Consider the following 20,796-nt stretch of genomic DNA (forward strand, 5'->3'; position numbering starts at 1 on the left):
AACTTGCCTGGCGGCGCTAGCTGTGGCGCCGTTGCTAACTGTGGCGGCACTGCTCCGTCGTCCATATTCTCCGCCGTTTACTGTCGTGTTTTTCCTGTCGGTTATTCTCCTCGACACTTTTCGGGTTTAGTTCATCTTTCCTCACCCTTTACTTTTTGCGTTTATCTTCTGACACCATGTTATATTAACACTGAAGCTTGACGTTAACAAAGATGAGACGGAGGACAAGCCAGGACGTTGCAAGCATGTTTACTTCAGAAAACAGGAAGCGTGTTACATCTCAACAGGTCCAGGGGGAAACCAACAATAGTGCTCGACTATATTCCGTTTTACAGAACAGTTGTGGGTTGAACGGGGGTCACAGACACAAACGGGAATGTATTCCTGTCAAATACGGCAGAGGCTCATAGTGCTGCGTGGCGCAAGAACGGCTTACCGGCGACAGAGAAGTCCGACTCCAGGTCCAATAATGTCCTCTTCTTGGCGTCATGACTGCCCAAAAGTACCTGAACAGCCGAACTGTGGTGGCACACAGGTATGTGGCGTGTCAGAGGAGAAACGAGCCGTTGACATTTCTCTGGCAGGTAACAGCCCACAAACCTCACCGCACTTTAGGGACTGTTCGTTACTTATGAAGGGACTGTCAGGGGAGGAGGGTGGCTGGTTGATTTTTATTTCATTTATTTCCTATTTTGTTTTGATACCCCCTCTGTTAAAGGTAGGGTCTGGAGGATTTTCCAGTTGCTGTTTGTAAACACACATTCAAATTTGGCCCCTCCTATCAGGCTCAACTCTCCCAGGTGGATGGAGCCCGGAGGTACGGAAAAAGGCTTCACAGAAGAGGTTCAGGCAAGGCTCGCGCCGGTGCACGCTCGGACATGCTCGGACACACTCGGGCACGGCACCTGCGCTCTCTCATTGGCTGGGGAAATCTCTGCCCAGAAGCAGTCGGAGCTCACAAAAACATCAAAATACAGTTAAAGGGCAGGAGCTCTGCAAACAGAGTCACCACCAGGGCTGCCCCTGACCAAATTGGGGCCCTAAGCGAAATTTTATTTGGAGGTCCCCATCTCAAATGTATCATAGGTACAAAATGACCGTACAACAACTTGCCATTTAACTTGACGACCTTTAATGGCAATAACAAATGTACTGTAGATACAGTAGTTTGGCTGTATGAGTCAAATAAAATAAAAAATTCAACCTGAAATAAATAAATAAATAAATATTAAATAAAAATAACTTCAAACTGAAATAAATAAAAAACAAATCTGAGTCACAAATAGCCATCAATTACTCATCAAAAGAAAGTAACTTCCACCACCTCAATCCCCCACCCTTGATTAAACACTGAACATAAAATAAAATAAAAGAGGGAGACAGGTTTTTCCTATTTAATCTTATTTTGTTATATTTCTCCCTCTCCCCTCTCTGGAGGCGTCCGATCTCCCTCAACCCTCCGCCTCTCCCACCGTAATTAAACACTGAAAACAGAAATAAAATACAGAGACATTCTTTTCTATTTTCATCTTATTTAGCTATATTTTTCCCTCTCCCCTCTCTGGGAGCATCCGACCTCCCGGCCCCGCACATACCCCCGAGGATTGGGTCTCCCCCTCCGTGGAGCCCACCCGCCCGCCCGTTCCCGCACATACTCCAGAGGCTCTTTTGGACGACATGTCGACAACTCTTCACCTGCTGCAGCTCTGCAAGTGCGTGCCAGCGCACCCCTCTTATTGTTCAGATGTTGAGTGCTGTCAATCATTGCAGCGACGCATGGACGGTCGGGTCTCTTCTCTACTTCCTCGAGCTGATTCTATGCGTGCCTCACGGTAGCGCATGTGCGCATCCATTGCGCATATGCGCAAATGCGTCCCCTCATGCAAAATGTGGCCCCCCATGGAAGATGAGGCCCTACGCACAGCGTGTGTTCTGCGTTTAGGGAGGGGCGGCCCTGGTCACCACCACACATGAGTAGAAGCCCATAGGTGATGATTAAGCAGGATTTCATTTGTATTTGTCTATATTTTGTTTTGTTTGAAAATCCTCCAGATCCTACCTGTAATCACTTATTGATGCCGTTTTTGAAGTATGAATAAGTCAATAAGTAATTTATTCCATTGAAATATCATTGATGTATTATAGAAAAGTGATTTATCTTTTAATAAATGACAAAAGGCACATCTGCCTCATTTTCGCTGTCATGATACTACTCAGAACCGTGATACTTTCACTGGTATTGTACCGTGGGTCCCAATTTTGGTACCGTGACAACACTACTACATAGTAGTGTCTACTTGATTTGTATCTGTGCTGTTCAGATTAATATGACAGGTACTTTTTGTTTTTTGATAGTGTATATTGCACTGTCTTGGAATTTAATATTGACAATCAATTCGAAACCCTTACACTTGCATATTTGTTTTCAGGATGGGATTTTTCCTGTGAACAGGATTTCCTGCTTTTCTGACCTTATACTTACCTCAAGTTGCCTTTTGGGACGTACATACATACATACATATATATCATACTTGCCTGAAGAGAGGAGTTTATTACAGCCTCATATAAAATCAACAATAATGATAATAATATTAAAGCAAACAGAGCTCTGGTATCGGAATAATATCGGTATCGGCAGATATCCAAATTCAGGTATCGGGATCGGATCAGAAGTGAAAAAATGTGGATCGGTGCATCCCTAATTTACGATCTGTGTGTAAATGTGTAATCTGTAAACATAAAACAACTTCCATGAGAAAAAAAAAAAAGATTTTGGAAATTGAAAAAACAATTTTCAAATATAAAACAGATCTGTAAATACTTAAATATAGAAATAGATTTGTCTCAAAAATGATTTGTGTGAGAAGATTTACTGTGTGTGTGTGTGTGTGTGTGTGTGTAAATGTGTAGTCTCTAAACATAAAACAACTTCCATAAATACAAAAAAGGATTTTGTAAATTGAATTTTTTTTTTTTTTTTTTCAAATATCAAAAAGATCTGCATATTCTAAAAAATGAAAATTACAGCATGTGCAACATCCAAATCCGCAAGTGTGGAATTGAAATTCAGAAATAAAAACACGATTCACAAATATCTGTTCAAAAGTTGTAAATGTTAGAAAGATATTCACAAATGATTTTAATATATTTGTAAATTAAATGTATTCTCTAATTTTTTTTTTTAAATTTGTGGATTTTCTGTCGTTTGGCAGAGCTTTTTTCAATTTTGCAAAATAGTTTCTTGAAGTGGCAGATCTCTTTGTTTGTATTTGTGGAAGATGTTTTATATTTACAGATTACACATTAACACACAGATTGCTGAACTGTTCACACAAATAACATTGAGAAAAATCTATCTCCATAAGTACTGATGTCAGTTTAAAGTCAACACCTCAGACTTGTGAAATAACTGAACTGAACTGAAGGTAACTAAGTGTACAGGGGTTTATTAGTGTTGTCACGTGCTGCCTGCTTTAATGCCTGTGTATGAGGTAATATGTCACTGCTGAAGCAGCAGCTGTGTTTGTGGCAGGTTGACTACACTTCTGTGGTTGGTTGATGAGAGGGAAGATATGAGGAAGTGCTCAAGCTTCATGTTTGTCATATCTGTGTATAAGTCAGCTCTGACAGTGTCAACAACCTATTACATGTTACTACAGCTAGCAGATGATGTTGCCAAACCTGCCATTGAGCCACATACAAAATGCCTACCAGATGGATAATGTTATGTTGATGATCCTTACCTTTAGATATAGCCCAGACCCATGAGGCAACAGAGAAGACCCTCTTTAGAGAAAAAAAAAACTTTTTATTCTTACTATAGAAGAAGAATTACTTTCATTAGAACAAGAAGAGGACGATGTACTTTATTAATCCCTCAGGGGAAATTCAATTTCTTCACTCTATTGTCATATACACACATGCCTGAGATACACACACATACACAAACAGGACCTATGTGTGCATTAAATGGAGAGATGTCGGAGTGAGGGGCTGTCTTGGACAGGCACCCCAAGCAGCTGGGGTTTCAGTGCCTTGCTCAAGGACACCTTAGCAGTGTCCAGGAGGCAAACTGACACCTCTCCAGCTACCAGTCCACGCTCCATACTTGGTCCGTATAGGGACTTGAACCAACATCCCTCCTGTTCCCAAACCAAGTCCATAGGACTGAGCTACTGCTGCCCCAAATTATGATAGTTTTTCTGGAGGGATACAGTGTTAAGTCTATGCTTTGTATCTTGGTCTGGCACTAAACAACTTTTCCTGAGAGTCTTTGTAATATATGAGTGAATGATTTATGTATTTATTTTTTTCATTGTGTCAAGTAAACGGTTATGCCCAGCCCGCATGGGCTCACAAGACACCATAAAATCAAAAGCCAGAAACAAGAGTCCAAGGTACGTATTTTCAAACATTAAAGAGAAAGAAAATGGAGCAAAGCAATAAAAGCGTCATACATAATCAAATTATCATATGTAGTATGGAGTTCATGGATCACTCTTAAAAGGATTTACCATGAGAAAAGTCAAATTAAACTACTTAAACAAACCTTGCTTTCTTTTCCAGGCTTTTGTGACAAACTTGGCAAACTTAAACAAACAAAAATTAAACAACCATTCTAGTTTTTGGTCATCTGAGCACCAGAGGATGTCAGAGTTTAGATGAGCCGTTTCATGGAACACTATCTCTCTTAAGTCATCATAGTTTGTACAATATAAAAGAAAATGAGACTCATTTTCCACCTTACCCAAATTACACAACTCGCATATTCTCTTTCCTCTTGATTGTCCCAACCTCAGTGGCCAGGGGAAGAACACCAGCTCTCAGCTGTGCAACTAAAGATCTTTGGCTTCTAGTTAAACGATATGTTATGTGTGGTTCAGGGTAGGGGTGCACGATATTCGAATTTTTGATATGCCGATAACAACTCATTTGACTGACAATCAATACCGATATTAATGTATCCACTTTTTTCTTAGTCTTAGTGTTAATCAAGTCTCTTCTGTTGTGGAATTAACATTATATTATGCATGCATACTCTTGTTATGATGGCTCACCAGCAGATGTAGACATGAAATACAATACTTTACAATGTATGTAATATTAATTCATTGTGCAAAATAAGAAAAAGCAGGTTGGCCAGCTCTGATTTAAAGGGATAGTGCACCCAAAAATGAAAATTCAGCCATTATCTACTCACCCATATGCCGAGGGAGGCATATGGGTGACATTTTAGAGTCCTCACATCCCTTGCAGAGATCCCAGGGGAGAGTGGGTAGCAACACAACTCCACCTAATGCAGGCTGACCAAAAACACATAATTGAAACCACAAAATATCTCCATACCGCTCGTCCGTAGTGATCCAAGTGTCCTGAAGCTCTGACATAAAATGTTGTTTGGAAAAACGTCATTTGAACTCTGCCTCTCTGTACACCGAGCACATGTGCGCGCTTGCGCGTGAGACCAGCGAAGGCACGTGAACACACATGAAGGCGGTGCCAATGTCTCATGGTCTCGTGCAAGCACACACATGAGCACAGTGTACAGAGAGGCAGTTAGAGCTACAGGTTACAATGTGGCTAAAAACAGAGTTCTGTGAATATTCAACCATTTTTCTGATTAGAAATGACAGTTGAGCAATATGCTGTCACCAGTCGTCCAATCACAGTGGAGCAGGGCCGGGACAAGTAAAGCATAGACCAGTCATCACAAAGGACAAATGCAAGCGCTGAACAACAACAGCTGTCGTTTTTCAGATGGGCAAAGAAACACTTTGGTGGACACAAGGCCTTGTTAGAGCAACGCTAGCAACCATCCAACCAGTGAGAATTTGGTTGGACAAGAGCATATCGATCAACCAGTCGACCAGCTGACCAGAAGTCCTAATGGAAATCAGCTTCTGGAGATTTGAAACTTGCATGAGACAGATAATCCAGCAGACACAATCACTGTATGGATTACCCTGGTTTCAAGTCTCTACAGATTGATTTTTGTAATGTGCTGAAGAGAGTTGGAACCAATGATTACCTGAAATTTAGTCACATTCATGACACACAGCAAGATTTGGAAAAATGTAGCTGTAATCTCAGCTGTGGTTGCAGTTAAGGACTTTACTGCACAAATAATGTGTTATGCTTGCTCTGGGATGGTCACTGATCAGACTTTACAACATACTTTCCTCCAGTCAGGTGATGAGTGTTGGGAGGCTTTAGCTGACAGTCAGAAGTATCATGGAGGACGACTGCAGGCCTCTGCTGAGCTCAGAGCAGACTGGAGAGAGCTACTCACACCGAGGATCCACAGACTCACTGGACTTCAAGGCTAAAAGGTAGAGTACACTGAAACTCTACATTGATCAATATGCAGTACTTCCCAATACTATGCCTGCATGCACATGACAGAGAAAGGCTGCACACAGGTCAATGTTGTTCAATAGATTACTTCAAAGAGTTCTATGCATTTAATGGCACACTCAGAGTAGATGCAGAGCCATAATGAATAAGTGAATACCATGGAACAGAAAGCCACACACTAGATTATATTTCTTCATATTCATGATTTCTGGGTGTTCAACATGATAGGTGTCCACCTTGAAACTGTGCTGATTGTATAGATCTTCTTAACTGTCGGGGGGACAATGGGTGGGTGTAAAGCATCCATGTTTTCACAGACATGGATGTGAACTCTAAGAGGAACTTGACCGGTGCGCTGAGTCATACAATCACGGGGGAGTAATTCTAGTCTTTTTTTTCTTCTTTTCTCGATCTCACCTACTCACCTGTAATGTTTAGTGACTGTCTCTTGCATGGTTGTTATGCTATCATGGTGACAAAATACATTTTGGTATTGAAAAATATGATTAACTATATCAAGTGGCTCTTACAATATGCACAATTATTTTTTTTTTTCGGGCATTGTTTCTTACTTTTAGGCTAGCTGACTAATCTTAGTTTAAATCTCTGTTTAACTGTCAGGAGAATTAGTTTTCAGGGACATCCCTACTTTGTAAAGGCCTACACAGACAATAGATAGAAGCATCTATTCACTGTTGGTTTTAGTCTGCTTAACAGAGTTGTTGATGATTAATTATTAAATAAGGCCAGTCTAATAAACAAGCTTCTCCATGAGGGTTGCTTTATTTAATCCAGATCAAGCTATTTTGTGAAGATCTCCGCATATTAACTGATACCTATCTACGCATATACTATATTTTTTCTCCTTTTTTAAATTGAAAACATTTATTGTTTCTCACATTTTCAACAGTAATGACCAAGATCTCTGTTTTCTTGTTGTGCAGTTCATTTGTATTAATAATTAAAATCTGTTAATCGTGTTTCTTTACAGAATGACTCAATCAAGCACAAAAAAACCTGCATTTTACTCATATAATGTTTTGCTGAGCTGCATTGTAGTTGATCTTTAATTCATGTGTGTGCCAGTACAGTAGCTTTTACGCGAAGGTTATATCGAGCATAGATCCTGGGTGTCTGAGCTGGCCTGGATCCTGCCTGTGTCTTCTTTTCTGACATGGTATGTTAGATAATAAGCAAGGTGCTTTTTTACAAGTTAAGCTTCCTGGAATTCGCTTGACAAGCGAATACTAAGACGACTAAGGTGTGTGTGTGTGTGTGTGTGTGTGTGTGTGTGTGTGTGTGTGGCACATATAAGAACTTTGTGTGAGTTTTAATCCAGTTAGGTATTTCACAGTGACCAACTAGCTTTCTAGCACATAAAGCATTACAAACACTCCCTTCCAGCAAGTCACATACACGTGTATGTTTGTTTGAGTATGTATGAATTCCATCAGTCAAACCATGTTTAAGGTTCAAAACAAAACAAAGTTTGTATTTCAGCTCTGTTAAATTTAAATTTAGGGTTGCATCTGACAGATTTAATTTTCAGTCTCTCAATTAATTTTCTGATCAGTTGCATGTCCAAAAAATGTCTGAAAATAGTAAAAAATGACCATCACTAGTTGCCTGATCCCAAGGTGTTAAAAATAGATTGGTTATTTTGTCTGACCAACTTTTAAAACCTAAAGATATTCAGTTTAGAATGATATGAAATAGAGAAGAGCAGCCAATCCACACACTGGAGAAGTTGGAATCAGAGAATGTATGGCACTTTGGCATGACTTTAAACTTTAATGGATTGTGAAAATGAGTTGAATATTGCTACATATTACATGATTTTTTTTTGTCTGCTTCTTCCAGACCTTTCCATGTAGAGCCCAGGAATATTGTAGCTGATGAGCCACAGGAGAGAGTCTCTGCTGAGGCTGCCATCCTCAACAGCAGAGTCCATTACTACGGCAGACTAACAGGCTCCTCTGACAGACTGCTAGTAGGTCACATCACTACTTAGTTATTTTTTGTAGCCATGGACACATTATCATGACTGTGGCACAGATGCACTACACTAGACACACAGTAGCAACGGGCCAAATGGCCCAAACACACACCGTGTATTGGAAATGTTGCAGTCAGTGTATTTTGATTATTTTGGTATGTTGCATTAACCACATTTTTGTATGTATATGTATATGTATGTATACCATGTACCGTAAAACTATAGCCCAGGCTATTATTTGCTTAAATCGCTAAACTTAGCAGGCCTATATTTGGGACAGGCATCTATATGGGACAGGCCTTTAATTCCTTTTTCACAAAACTGTTTCTCAGCAAAGATGGGAAACATGATCACATTGTTTATTTGAACCTGTATGAATATTACTTGTATAAAAACTAGGCTTCAAATAACATATCAATTATGAGTTATTTATTTGATCTAGCTCTGACAGACCGGGCATCAGAGAGTTATGACACTTGTTTTATGGCAACCGGCATACCAACACAGCATCACTTTATCCTGATAAAATGATATTCATAACTTGGATTAATTTTATGAAAGACCCTTTTGATTCTTTTGATAAGTGGATGCTTACAGACTAATGGAATATCAATAACTTACAGGGTAATTAAAGAATGGACACATTCTGATTTCCCACCCAATGACCCCAAAGACATGTTAGTTATCACTGCTCACTGGTCTGTATAGTTAAGCCTTGCCATAATAGCTTATCATAGGGCTTAGGAAGTTATTCACTGAGTGCTGATCCTTTTCTAGAGCACAAACTTCTTGTGTTTATTTGAATGACAGCTTCAGAGGTAGGGAGTCACCACTTGTTCTTTGGTCATGGCGGTGAATCTGAATGAATTATTCTTTGGTGCTCATGGTTGCAGTAAAATTAATGGAACGATTGAATTAGGGAAAATCAAACTGAGCTAATGGTATGTAGCATCTCCAAACTAACCAAAGTTTAAACATGCATATCTATGTGCGATTTAAGCACCTAACTAACATTAGCTCAAGTGGGTAGCCAACAACCTGCTTTATACATCCAAAGAACTAATATAAAAATGAACTGCTTGGTAACCAGACCAGGCATTCAACTGAGACAGGCCTTTCTTTGTCAAAATAGGTAGCCACAGTGGGATAGGAAAAGGAACTGGGCATTTAACTGGGACAAGGCTTTTAATTAGTTTTTATAGTATATCATACAATATTTCTCTCAAATGTACAATCAAATGTAGCCACAGCTAAAATCATCTTTCTTTTGACTTTCTGTTAAAGAGAAGTCATCAAATACCAACTCCTTGACAGTTCATATCAATAAGACAGGTTCATAAGCACTTTCATGGCCATAAGCATGTTCAGGCGTTAGGGTTGGACTGTTGTAAAATTTTTGTAACTGGTGTGATACTAAGAGCCAGACCGGATTGGTAAACTGAATTTTACATGCTTGACTCAGCAGACGCTCTTGTGTGGAACACAATGACACAATGTCCCAACAGCAAACGAGCATACGACTGTTAGAAGTTGCATCGGAGCTCTCTGTCCACAATGATCGGCCTATATATTGATTTTGGAAATTTCTTACTTCCCAATATAGGAATTGGCACCTGCCCCAAAAATCCAGTAATGGTTGGGCTCTACTCTAAAGACAATATAAATGTCAGGAAATGTTGACTGTATTCCACAACTCTCCACAAATTGGGAATGATTCAGATTGCCATCTCAGAACTACACCTGTGTTCAAAGAAGAACTCACATTAAATTAAAAATGGTGCCATTTACTATAGCCTGTATGTACTCAAAAATGCAAACCCATCTCTGTCATGATTTTCTTTTCTTTTCTTTTTTTTGGTTAAATAGCAGTCTATAACAAAATTATATGCCTATTCTACATCAACTAGAAAAAACATGAATAAACTGTATATATAAAAACTATTCAATTAAATGAATAATTTCTTATTTTCTTTGGGTTTTTTTTTGACAATAACAGGTATGCAGTAGTGTTTCATTGGGTAACTTGTATGTACTTGTTTGTAATGTCAAGTCTCTATTTGATCATGTGACAAGACGAACGGTAGCTAGTTTAGGTGCAAAATCTGAAAAGATTGACAAGCTGTGCACATCTGCAAGGCCAGTGAGCAGTCATGCCTTTTAAACATAAGTAAGAAAGGACCGTAAGAAAGGATAAGAGAGATACGGACATGAGGAATAAGTATCAACAAATAGTAAGTAAAAAGCAGCAAAAGTAGAAGATAAAAAGCAAATACCTAAATAGAAATGTTATCTCTTTTACATGAGTCTGAGCTGGGGCCTATTGCACAAAACTAGGATAAGGGATTAAGCCGGGATATCTTGGTTATCCTGTCAATTTATCCGTGATCCGGTTGCACAAAAGGGGGATAGTGGAAAGCGGGATATGTTATGACATAAGTTACCATAGAGATTTATTCTGTGAAGCTGGCCTGCTCCAGACCAGGCTAAGTTCCAGGATCTATTATTATCTATTATTCAGTCTCATCCCTTATCTCAGTCTGCAGTCACCACAAACGGAAACCAATAGTTATTCCACTGCCCACTGCACATTGTTATCACATTCAGCCAGACCCACTGTCATTTTTTAAACATTTGTGATCATTAATTGCAATCATTTTAGATAAATGATGATTTTAGATGATTTTGCAATCATTAGATAATTTACAGTTTCCCATAGACTATATATAAAACACACATCCCATATAAATATAAATACACAAAGAGTAATATGATGTCCCTTTATTGAATAAGGATAAATCAAAGCAAGTAAACCATCAGCTTCTTTCAAAACTGGTATTTTCAAGTCACACAGTGACTCTACAAGATAGAAAGCACAGAATCAAAGCATATTATACAAAACAAGAATAAATACACATTCAAAGGTCTGTATGTGATACACCCCGCATGCCTGCACACTGAAATAAATGCAGGACAAATCCATACACAACAAATGAACATACAAATGAATGGATGCAGTAGCCTCCCTGCAATCTTGTATACACACAGTATACAGCACAAACAACATAAGAGGCCAAATCAATTTAAATTGAATAAAAAAACACACACAAATTCCTCTGCCAATGCAGGCCATATTTAACTGAAATTCACAGCATGCGTCTCTGCCACTGCAGGACATATTTAACTTAAATTTAAAAACATGCATGTTAACTAAAATAATTTAACACATATTGGTCCCTGACCAGCCGACCACTGTCGTCATCAGGGAAGATGGCAGGATTGTCCCAGTCCATGTGTGATGGCACTCTGGGGGCCCTCTCCTTCCTCAGGCAGGCCACATTGTGGAGGACAGCACAGGCCACAGTAATGTCACATGCTCTCAAAGGGCTGACCCTTAAGTGGTTAAGACAGTGAAAGTGGGTCTGTGTATGGTGTGAGGAGAAAAGGCTGGCAGGCATACCCCCTGTCCCCCAGCAACACACCAGAGAATTCACCTGTCAATACAAAATCTCATCATCACATTCTCATAAATAGAGTGACATTCTTGACACAGCCATGATGTTAAAAAGTGGTTATTAATAGAGGCTGTGTGGCTCACCTTGTGATAGGTGCTGATAGATTCCAGAGGTCCGAAAGACTCCGGAGTCATGGACCAAGCCAGGCCACTTTTCCACAACATTGCTGATCAGATAGTCAGCATTGCAGACCATCTGAAATTATAAGATGAAGACTATTAAACCAATCAATGCACATAACAAGCAATGCACAGTGTTAATCGACAATATGAAAAAGTCATGTTCACCTTAACATTAATACTGTGAAAGGATTTCCTATTCACAAAATCGGGGGATTTTATATCTATCTATCTATCTATCTATCTATCTATGTATGTATGTATGTATCTATCTATATATATATATATATATATATATATATATATATTCTTATGATTAATCAGCATACACATGCATGCACACACAAAATTGCATACATATAATGAAACAGCAGAGGAGCATGGAGCATGAGGAGCTAAGATAAGATAAGATAAGATAAGAGGAACTTTATTTATCCCAAAGGGAAATTCAATTAAGTCAATGAGCTCATTTATTTATCAAAGTCTGATGGAGTTACATTTACACAATTTCACTCACATCTGCAGCCAATTTCAGTTACAATTTCAACTGATTCATAATCAGAGTACAACTACGTTTTCGGAGATGTTAATTAACTATTTGGATTGTAATTGTGATGGTTTCAGCGGAGCAGTGTGTGTATTTGTGCACTACTTACGCATTCAGGCGGTCTGGAATACTTTGCCACGCTTTCTCTAGTTGTTTTATTACTGTGGCGGTGTTGCCTTTCTTTTTGATTCGATCCTTTACCTCCTCGTAAACCTCCATGAGGATTTCTGCCTCCGACGGGGAAAAGTACGCCACTCTTGTTGTCATGGTGAATCAGTGAATCTGTGATCGATGGCGGGGTCTATTTGAGGAAGCTGCGTGCACGCACTGATCCAGGATTGGTTTCACCTGGCTTGATGAATCCGTGTCTGCTCATCCTGGCTTGGTCTTTGTGCAACCAATTAAGCCTGGACGCTCTTGTTTTGGATTCACTGAACCCAGTTCAGTCATTTATCCTGGATGTCTGAATCCTACTTTTGTGCAACGGGCCCCTGGTGAAGGCCCTGAGCATACCCACAGCACCCTCTGCAGGAATTGCCTTGGAAGTTTATATAATAACACTGAGAGGTTTTGTCATTTAGTACTCCTCTTAGAAAGGGAGGTCTGTTTTTTGTTTTTTTTTTTGCAAGTAATGTTTTGCCATGCAGGTTGCCATAGTTTTGCAAGGTTTCCAAATATATTGGGAATAAAACTTACAAGAAAAAAACGCACTGCCCAGAACTATAAAAATCTTTGTCCATGGTATAATGAAAATACACCCCAAAGCCACTTTGTTATTTAAAAATAAACCTCCAAGTTACTATTTTTTAGCACATACATGGGTTGAAGTTTTGTATATTATGATCTCATGAGACCTCTATCAGGTCAATGGCTGTTGAGTGTTGAAGATTAATTTGTATGTCGTGGTAATGTGCTTCCTATGATATGTTTTCTTGTCTCTGTTACAAATAAATATACTACCACTGTAACACAAACATAATTCCTTTATTAATGCCCTTTAAAGGCTCATGTTATGTACCTGTAAGGACTTCATGTTTTGTATCTGGCTGTTGTTTCGTTCAGAGTCCTCCAGACCATGTGATCCCCCGACCAGAGGAGATCTACATCTACAGTCCACTGGGGACAGCTTTCAAGGTTACAAGCAGTGACCACTCTTCTAAAAACCCAAGTATCATCACCATGTAAGCCCTGCCAACATCAGTCAGCAAATCAGTCTGAGCTAAATGTTGCATTTATATTTGTGACTGTCTTTGACTGCTTTGATGGTAACCTTGCTTTTCCCCGCTCACAGATTTGCGATATGGAACACAATGATGGGTACATCTATACTCAGCATACCCTGGGGTATAAAGCAGGTGATTTGCCTTATTACACATACTTCAAGTCCTTGGCTCCTGCAAAGCCGCATCTAAAATGACTAGTTTTGTACTGACCTCAGTTAATCTTGAAATGCAGACTTGCAGCATGTTTGTTCATTAAATTTGCCTAACGGGACAAAAACTAAAATCTAAATAGTCAGTGTTGTCTTTGTCCATTTAGGCTGGTTTCACCCTGGGAATCTTCATCCTCATCTTCACAGGCCTGCTGATGCTCTACTGTTGTTACATTGTCCTCAAATCACCAAAGGCAATACGTAAGTCCAGCAACACTATTCTGCTGATAGTAGCTAAAAAGTTAGCACATTTGATGATAACACTTTTTTTTTTTTTTTTCAAATGTAAGAAACTGGAATTATCCTTTAATGTGAAAATCCATTATTTTATGTTTAATACAAGTCAACTTGTTTCAATAATTTCATAGAATTAAGTGTAATTTTGTAGATATTAGTACAGCAGTCTCCCCTGATCATTATTATTATCTTATCTTACGCTAGGGCCACACCGCCCGCGGAAGCACCGCGAATAGCCTCGAAGCGCCGAGAAGAGAAGGCAGTTTCCTTTCAGCGCCCATGTTAACCGACTGTGTCGTCCACACTGGCCGCGCCGCGCCGGGAAGCTCCGCGGCAGGCTCACGATTTGCAGCGATCAGTTCGGCGTCTGGTCTATTTTCTGCGCAAGCCACAAGCGAATCTGACAAGCCAGGCAGTGAAAAACAAGAGCTGGGAGCAGAATTGCTTGTCGACGGCGTGGAGAAATGCGCGTCTGATGTGAACGGAGGTGCTCCGGCGCGCGAGAGAATTTCGGTGCGCTGCGCTTCCGCGGGTAGTGTGGCCCTGGCGTTACTACTGTATATAATGACGAAAACTCTGTCTGTGGGTGTGTCTGTGGGTCTGTGGGTGTGTCTGTTCCACATTTTTCTCCTCACTGACTTGGTCAATCCATGTGAAATTTGGCACAGTGGTAGAGGGTCATGGGAGGATGCGAATGAAGCAATATTACATCAATTGGCCAAAGGGGGACGCTATAGCAACCGATTGAATTTGCAAACTTTGAATGGGCATATCTCATGCCCTGTATGTCGTACAGACATGAAACTTTGCACAGAGATGCCTCTCCTCATGAGGAACAAATGCCTCAAGAACCCATAACTTACGATTATATAGATTTTCCACCATTTTGAATTTTTTGAAAAACACTTCAAATCGATCTCTTCCTAGGAAGTTTGACTGATCTGCATGAAACTCGGTGAACATAATCTAGGGACCAATATCTAAAGTTCCCTCTTGGCAAAAGTTGGAAAACTTACTAAAACTGAGCTTTAAGGCAGTGAATATTGGGGAGGGCGTGGCTCATCACATAAAGGTGTATAACATCTCAAGGGTTTCACCGATCACCATGCAACTTTGTGGGCATATGACCACACATAATCTGAGGGGACGCCTCCATTATTGACCCCATCAAACAAAATGGGGGCGCTAGAGAGCTAATTTTTTATCTAGGCCTAACCGCCATATTGATTTTTACTAAACTTGGTAGATATGTAGAACAGGGCACCACAAGGTGACTGGAGAAATTTAACTAATTGGCAACTGGGTGGCGCTGTAACAACAGAAAAATGCTTAAAAATGGCTAAAATGCAACCGATCACTGTGGCACCCCCTGTGGCCGAATGTTTTGTTTTGGTTTTTTTTCTTCTAATTTTTGGTATGACTAAGTCATGGTATGGTATGCTGCTGCAACAAGGGCTAGCTGCACCTTTCCCATGTGAACTACCAGTGCACCCCACTTTTAAGTCAATACAACATATAAACACTTTAACTATCTGCCTTTTAACGTGCTACCTCAACTACTAATGTACAGTTTTAGCCCACTAACTATCCCACTATTGGATACATATTATATAGATAATCATCAGTTTCTACAAAATGCTTTAAATAATGTGCTGGGAATACGCAGCAGCTGTGACTACTACCCAGTATAATGATGAATGTTAAAGTAACACCTAACTAATATTACAAGCCTTGTAAACTCCGGAGGGCTTTATTATTTTGGGGTCCTACCACTATCGATGTTGGAACCCCATTGTATATGCTGCATGTTTTATTGTTTGTTTTGTGTGTGGAGGTTAGAATTCTCAATGTGCCGAAAAATTTACAACCCAAATATAACCAAACTGTGTGAATCAAAGCCTAAAATATTGACCCTGAGCCCGACCAAGCCTGACCCCCACAAAAAGCAGCAGTCAGCTCCTGTCGCCCGGGATGCTTCGGCTATGTAGCGACACAAGCCATGCATGTCTCAAGTGGAAAATGGACCAGCTCGGTGGATCACCAACTCTCCACACTGTATTTCCCTCCCGGAGCAGCTGCTTTGGGAGAAATGCTCCCTCCCTGCTCTGGCTGCCCCAGCTCCTTCTCTCTCTGCCTGCACTTTTTATTCTTTTATATTTAATTATTTAAAAAACAAACAAACAAAAAAAACAAAAAACAGTTCTCAAGCCCTACGTCACCTGGCCAGTCAGTGCACATTTTCGTCCCAAACCTGGTCCAACCTGTCGGGTTTTTCTGTAGCCGTCGGGCTCAGGTTGAGATTGAGAACTCTCCTTCATAGCTGTATTTTTCATTAGGGAGTAGCTTTGTGTCTGTCTCATATTTGGTGTGGGATTTGTTTGGGCAGTGTGAGAGTGTGAGACAGAGCCTGTAAGTGGGTGTCTCATGCTGAAAGTTTGAGAGTTGGCAACCTTGTTAACATCATAAGAGAAAATATTTAGAACATTATTGGTGCTGTTTGTTAGGAAAGGTGAGGGTTTCCATTATGCAATCCACTGACTCAAATTAAAGGTATCCGATGGGGTGTCTTGTGAACAAAGTTTCTATTTCCATTCAGTGTTTCCTCACCAAAACCAATTGTGTGTGTCCTTGAGATCTAATAAATATGTTGAGTGCATTTACTTCCTCATAAAACACACCATCATAAAGCAGATTTTTCTAATACATTTCAAACCAGCATTGTTTACATCCATTTTGACCTCCTTGCAGTCATCGACCCCACCTTCGCTGGTGCATAGGTTTGTTTCTTAGTACATGGTAGAAAGCATTGCTCTGTAGCGCTAGCAGTTGTCAAAACTTCACAGGGTACTTTTAAAGTACCCTTTAAAAGTCCTTTTAAAGTACCCTTTAAAGGTACCCTGCAGCACAAATAAAAAATAAGACTTTCTCATATGGGTTACATGCAGGGGCGATTGCTCTGAGACAACAAGGGAGGCTGATCTTCCCCTAAAATGTCATAGAAGAAATGGTCAAATATGCACTATTGAATTTACATTGCATTAAACGTGCGCTAGGATGCGTTTCACATCGTGACTATGATGTTCAAACGTCAGCTGTTTATCACCAGTTTTCAAACGCGACCTCCCTGTCATACATTCTCAGCACGGTGGACGCGGAGCCAAGAATTACCTACCTACCACTGCCTCTACCTCCTGAGTACCCCAAGACACTGCAACTTCGGTTCCGAGTTGCATTGAGTGCTAGGACCCCTGGGTACACCTGCTTGCATGTCAATTTTTTGTTACTACAAATTTTCCTTCTGTACATAACTAATAGTAATCAGTTTTTAATTAAAATATGTGTTTGTTTTATACTGTTGTTCCTGCAGAGGAGTGGATCCTTTAACTTGTATTTGGCACCTTTTCACACCTCACAGCAGCATGTACACTGAAACTGACCAAGTCAGGCAAACACATCACATCACAGTTCTTAAGATTAGACTTTATTGTAGCTGAAATTCTATTGATTTTCATCTTTTCCCTGCACTTATAAACAGTGCAAATTTTTAAATGTCTGTTTTACAAATGAGTAAAGTAAGAGGTGCCACAATAAGTTTTTACACTGAAAAAAAAAAATCACATAAATCTCAGAGTTAGTTAGCAGAGAGGCTTGGGGATCTCCTAAATAATTTAATGACACAAAGGTGTTGCGTGATGGCAACAAGTAATCAACATTCAAGTTCTTTTTTTCCTGTCAGTTTAGTAGGGTAAAGTGCTCTAAATACTACAGCCATTTATCCATGAGTAGGCAGTTGCTATGGTTAAGATAGCAACCAGAGATGTAAGTCACAGTTGTAACTTAGAATTTATGAAACAGAAACAAAACACAGTGTCATTGCTGCTGAATCCATCCACAATTGACCCTGAATCTGAAAGTGAACTGATATAAATGGCTGAATTTATTAAAAGGTTTACTTAACAGAAGTTTAGCTCACTGATTGGATGTTTCTCAGTTAACACCCATTGGAAATTAAAGTTAAGTAAGTTTTTATGTCCACATGCCTGTACCTATTTTACGTCCCTATGACCAGGCTAACCTCCCATCCACAAACAGCAGGGTAAGGACTTGTAATTCTGAAAGCCAAAGACTACAAGGAAAGCTAGTGACTAGGACTCAAACTGTGGATGACTTTGCAGTAAATGATTTAAAGGGCATGATCATTGAGAACAGTGAAATGTACTGCTTTTTATCAGTGACATGGCAAAAATAATCCCACATGTATCTGTTCATTCTCTGTGTTCTCTCCAGCCTACATGGACACATCCGACTGGGAATTCCCTGATGTTTGTAGGTACTACTTTGGCAAGTTTGGCAAGTGGTCCAGCTTGGTCTTCTCCATGGTGTCACTTATTGGAGCCATGGTGGTTTACTGGGTCCTCATGTCCAATTTCCTTTACAACACCGGACAATTTATCTACAGTAAGTCACAGTACTGAGTTAGCATCAGAAAAAAAGGTGTCACAATGCAATTTCATTTGGTTGATCAGCACACATCAGTGGTGTCTAATTATGGCCAGCCCTTCAAACATTTAATCAGTAGGGCAGACTAGTAGCACAGAAAGGAAGAGTAAAAGCATAAACAGCCACAGTAAGATGCTGATGAAAAGATGCAAACAACAGGCTCTTACTGCACCTCTGCAAACAGCTCACCCCAACAGGTAAACATCCTTTACCTGCCCTGCTGTGTGATGGAAAAACACATGCAGCAATCACAATAACAATAACAGGGGCTTAAGCTGTGGAGCAACCCGCTGCTTTTAAATATCATCACCCAAGATGAGTCGTCATCAGTTAGAGACACACCTTCCAGCAGGTAGCCCTGTTGCCATGGAAATGCAGATCCCTGCTGTGCTGGGCTGACGGCCCAAACCAAAGTGAGCCAAGCCAAGCCAGTCCATGACTGTCGAAAAGGGGTATTAGACTTGCCTTTATTGAAGAAAAGCTGCTAACAAAGTTCCCCTAATTCAGTGCTTAACAAATTTCATTTCCTATAGATTATTCACAATAAAAGTCCCTGTTAATTTCTTATGTATAAATTTTTATTGTGAAGCACCAAAATAAGGAAATGTTGAGTTTTCAAGCAGCTTCTAATACGGCTAATAGCGAACATGAAACAGTAAAATGAAGCAGATAGCTTAAGTATAAACAGGGACACGAGAGAAACTAAACTCCAAACCACAAAGATTCAGTTAGAAGCTACAAAAGTACTGAGAGTTGACCACACAGAGACTTTTAGAGACACCTTTCTCTCTCGTCTCCCACAGACAGAGGTGAGTAGAGTCTTGCAATACATATACACGCTTGTTTCAGGTGAAGAAAAGCTTGGTGTGGCACAGCATATCTAAACTGATAATGGAAATGCACTCAACGTGGCCAAAAGTAACAGTTGAAAAGGCCCGTTAGTTTTTACTAGTTTTCAAAAGTTAGGGCATAGTTGGACTGATTTACATTTATCTTTAATTTAATGATGGATATCAGTAATTCCTTTTTCTCTAGTAAGAATAATGATTACGGATATCTACAATTGAATTTTCACATTTCAAAAAAAGATTGTAACTAGTGAAAATTTATTTTCCCATATCAGATTGTATTTATGATATGTCCGACATATTAACAAACCATTTCAGAATTGTAGGCATCATAGAAAAATACATAAAATGATACAAAGTAAGACGTTAGCACTAGGATGAGTGTTTCCATGAGTTTCACCGTGGCTGTATTTAAACATTTATCATCCCAGTGACTGCCGCATCTTGTTCATGTTGAATGTGTTCCCAACCACATACCCTACAAAGGACCTTGTTTACTACACAGCTCTTTCTCTCTCTGCTGTTGTGACTGACCAGGAAGGCGCATACGGGTCTTCCACCTGTGCTGTTTAATTTGCCAGTCCACTTTTTGTGCTAACCTCAGCACCTCTTGCTGGGGTGGACACCTAAATGTTTCCAGTCAGAAATTGCACTTGGGAACTTTGGTTCCTTATTACATCTATCAGTCTCCATACTGTGTGCATCTGCGTGTGGCTGTGTCCACTAGGCTATCACCTCTGTATTGTCTGTGACGGTTCAGTACGAATACACAAACGATTACAGCTCTAATGAGCATATTTATATAAGTCTGCATCGCCATGTGCTCACCACTGAGTCCATTGTCATGCCATTGTGACTTTAAAGGTTTACTACTACTCACTACTGACCCACTCTCAGTGGGTCACTGACGTCTCACTCTGCCCTCTGCTTGAATTTTCTTAAGGAGTTTAGATAAAGCATTTTTTGCCGTTATGTAACAACTCATTTCACCGATAACCAATACCGGTTACAATATATCAACTTTTTTTCCCAGCTAATTTTAGTGATCATCAAGTCTCTTCTGTAGTGGAATTAACATCTTTTTATACATGCGTACTCTTAACATGATGGCCCACCAGCAGATGGAGACATGAAATACATTGCTTTTCAATGTATGTAATATTCATTCGTTATGCAAAATAAGAAAAAACATGTTGGCCAATTCTGATGGTTCATTTTACAGCCAATATCAGCCAATATCGACGACATGCC

At 39.8% G+C, this 20,796-nt stretch overlaps 1 protein-coding gene across 2 annotated transcripts in view; it reads left to right on the forward strand.

Annotated features, from left to right (window-relative positions):
* Nucleotides 1–20,796, forward strand: part of slc38a9 (solute carrier family 38 member 9) — a 49,635-nt gene that overhangs the window by 6,036 nt on the left and 22,803 nt on the right. For both annotated transcript variants that reach the window (XM_049604051.1, XM_049604052.1), the window contains exons 2-7: nucleotides 6,186–6,329; nucleotides 8,215–8,344; nucleotides 13,591–13,709; nucleotides 13,820–13,883; nucleotides 14,068–14,161; nucleotides 18,485–18,655. In XM_049604051.1, coding sequence (XP_049460008.1) covers nucleotides 6,232–6,329; nucleotides 8,215–8,344; nucleotides 13,591–13,709; nucleotides 13,820–13,883; nucleotides 14,068–14,161; nucleotides 18,485–18,655 — 676 coding nt within the window. In that variant the 5' untranslated portion in view covers nucleotides 6,186–6,231. The remainder of the gene's footprint in view (nucleotides 1–6,185; nucleotides 6,330–8,214; nucleotides 8,345–13,590; nucleotides 13,710–13,819; nucleotides 13,884–14,067; nucleotides 14,162–18,484; nucleotides 18,656–20,796) is intronic.

Source organism: Epinephelus fuscoguttatus, linkage group LG18, assembly GCF_011397635.1.
Source record: "Epinephelus fuscoguttatus linkage group LG18, E.fuscoguttatus.final_Chr_v1".
Taxonomy (NCBI): Eukaryota; Metazoa; Chordata; class Actinopteri; order Perciformes; family Serranidae; genus Epinephelus; species Epinephelus fuscoguttatus.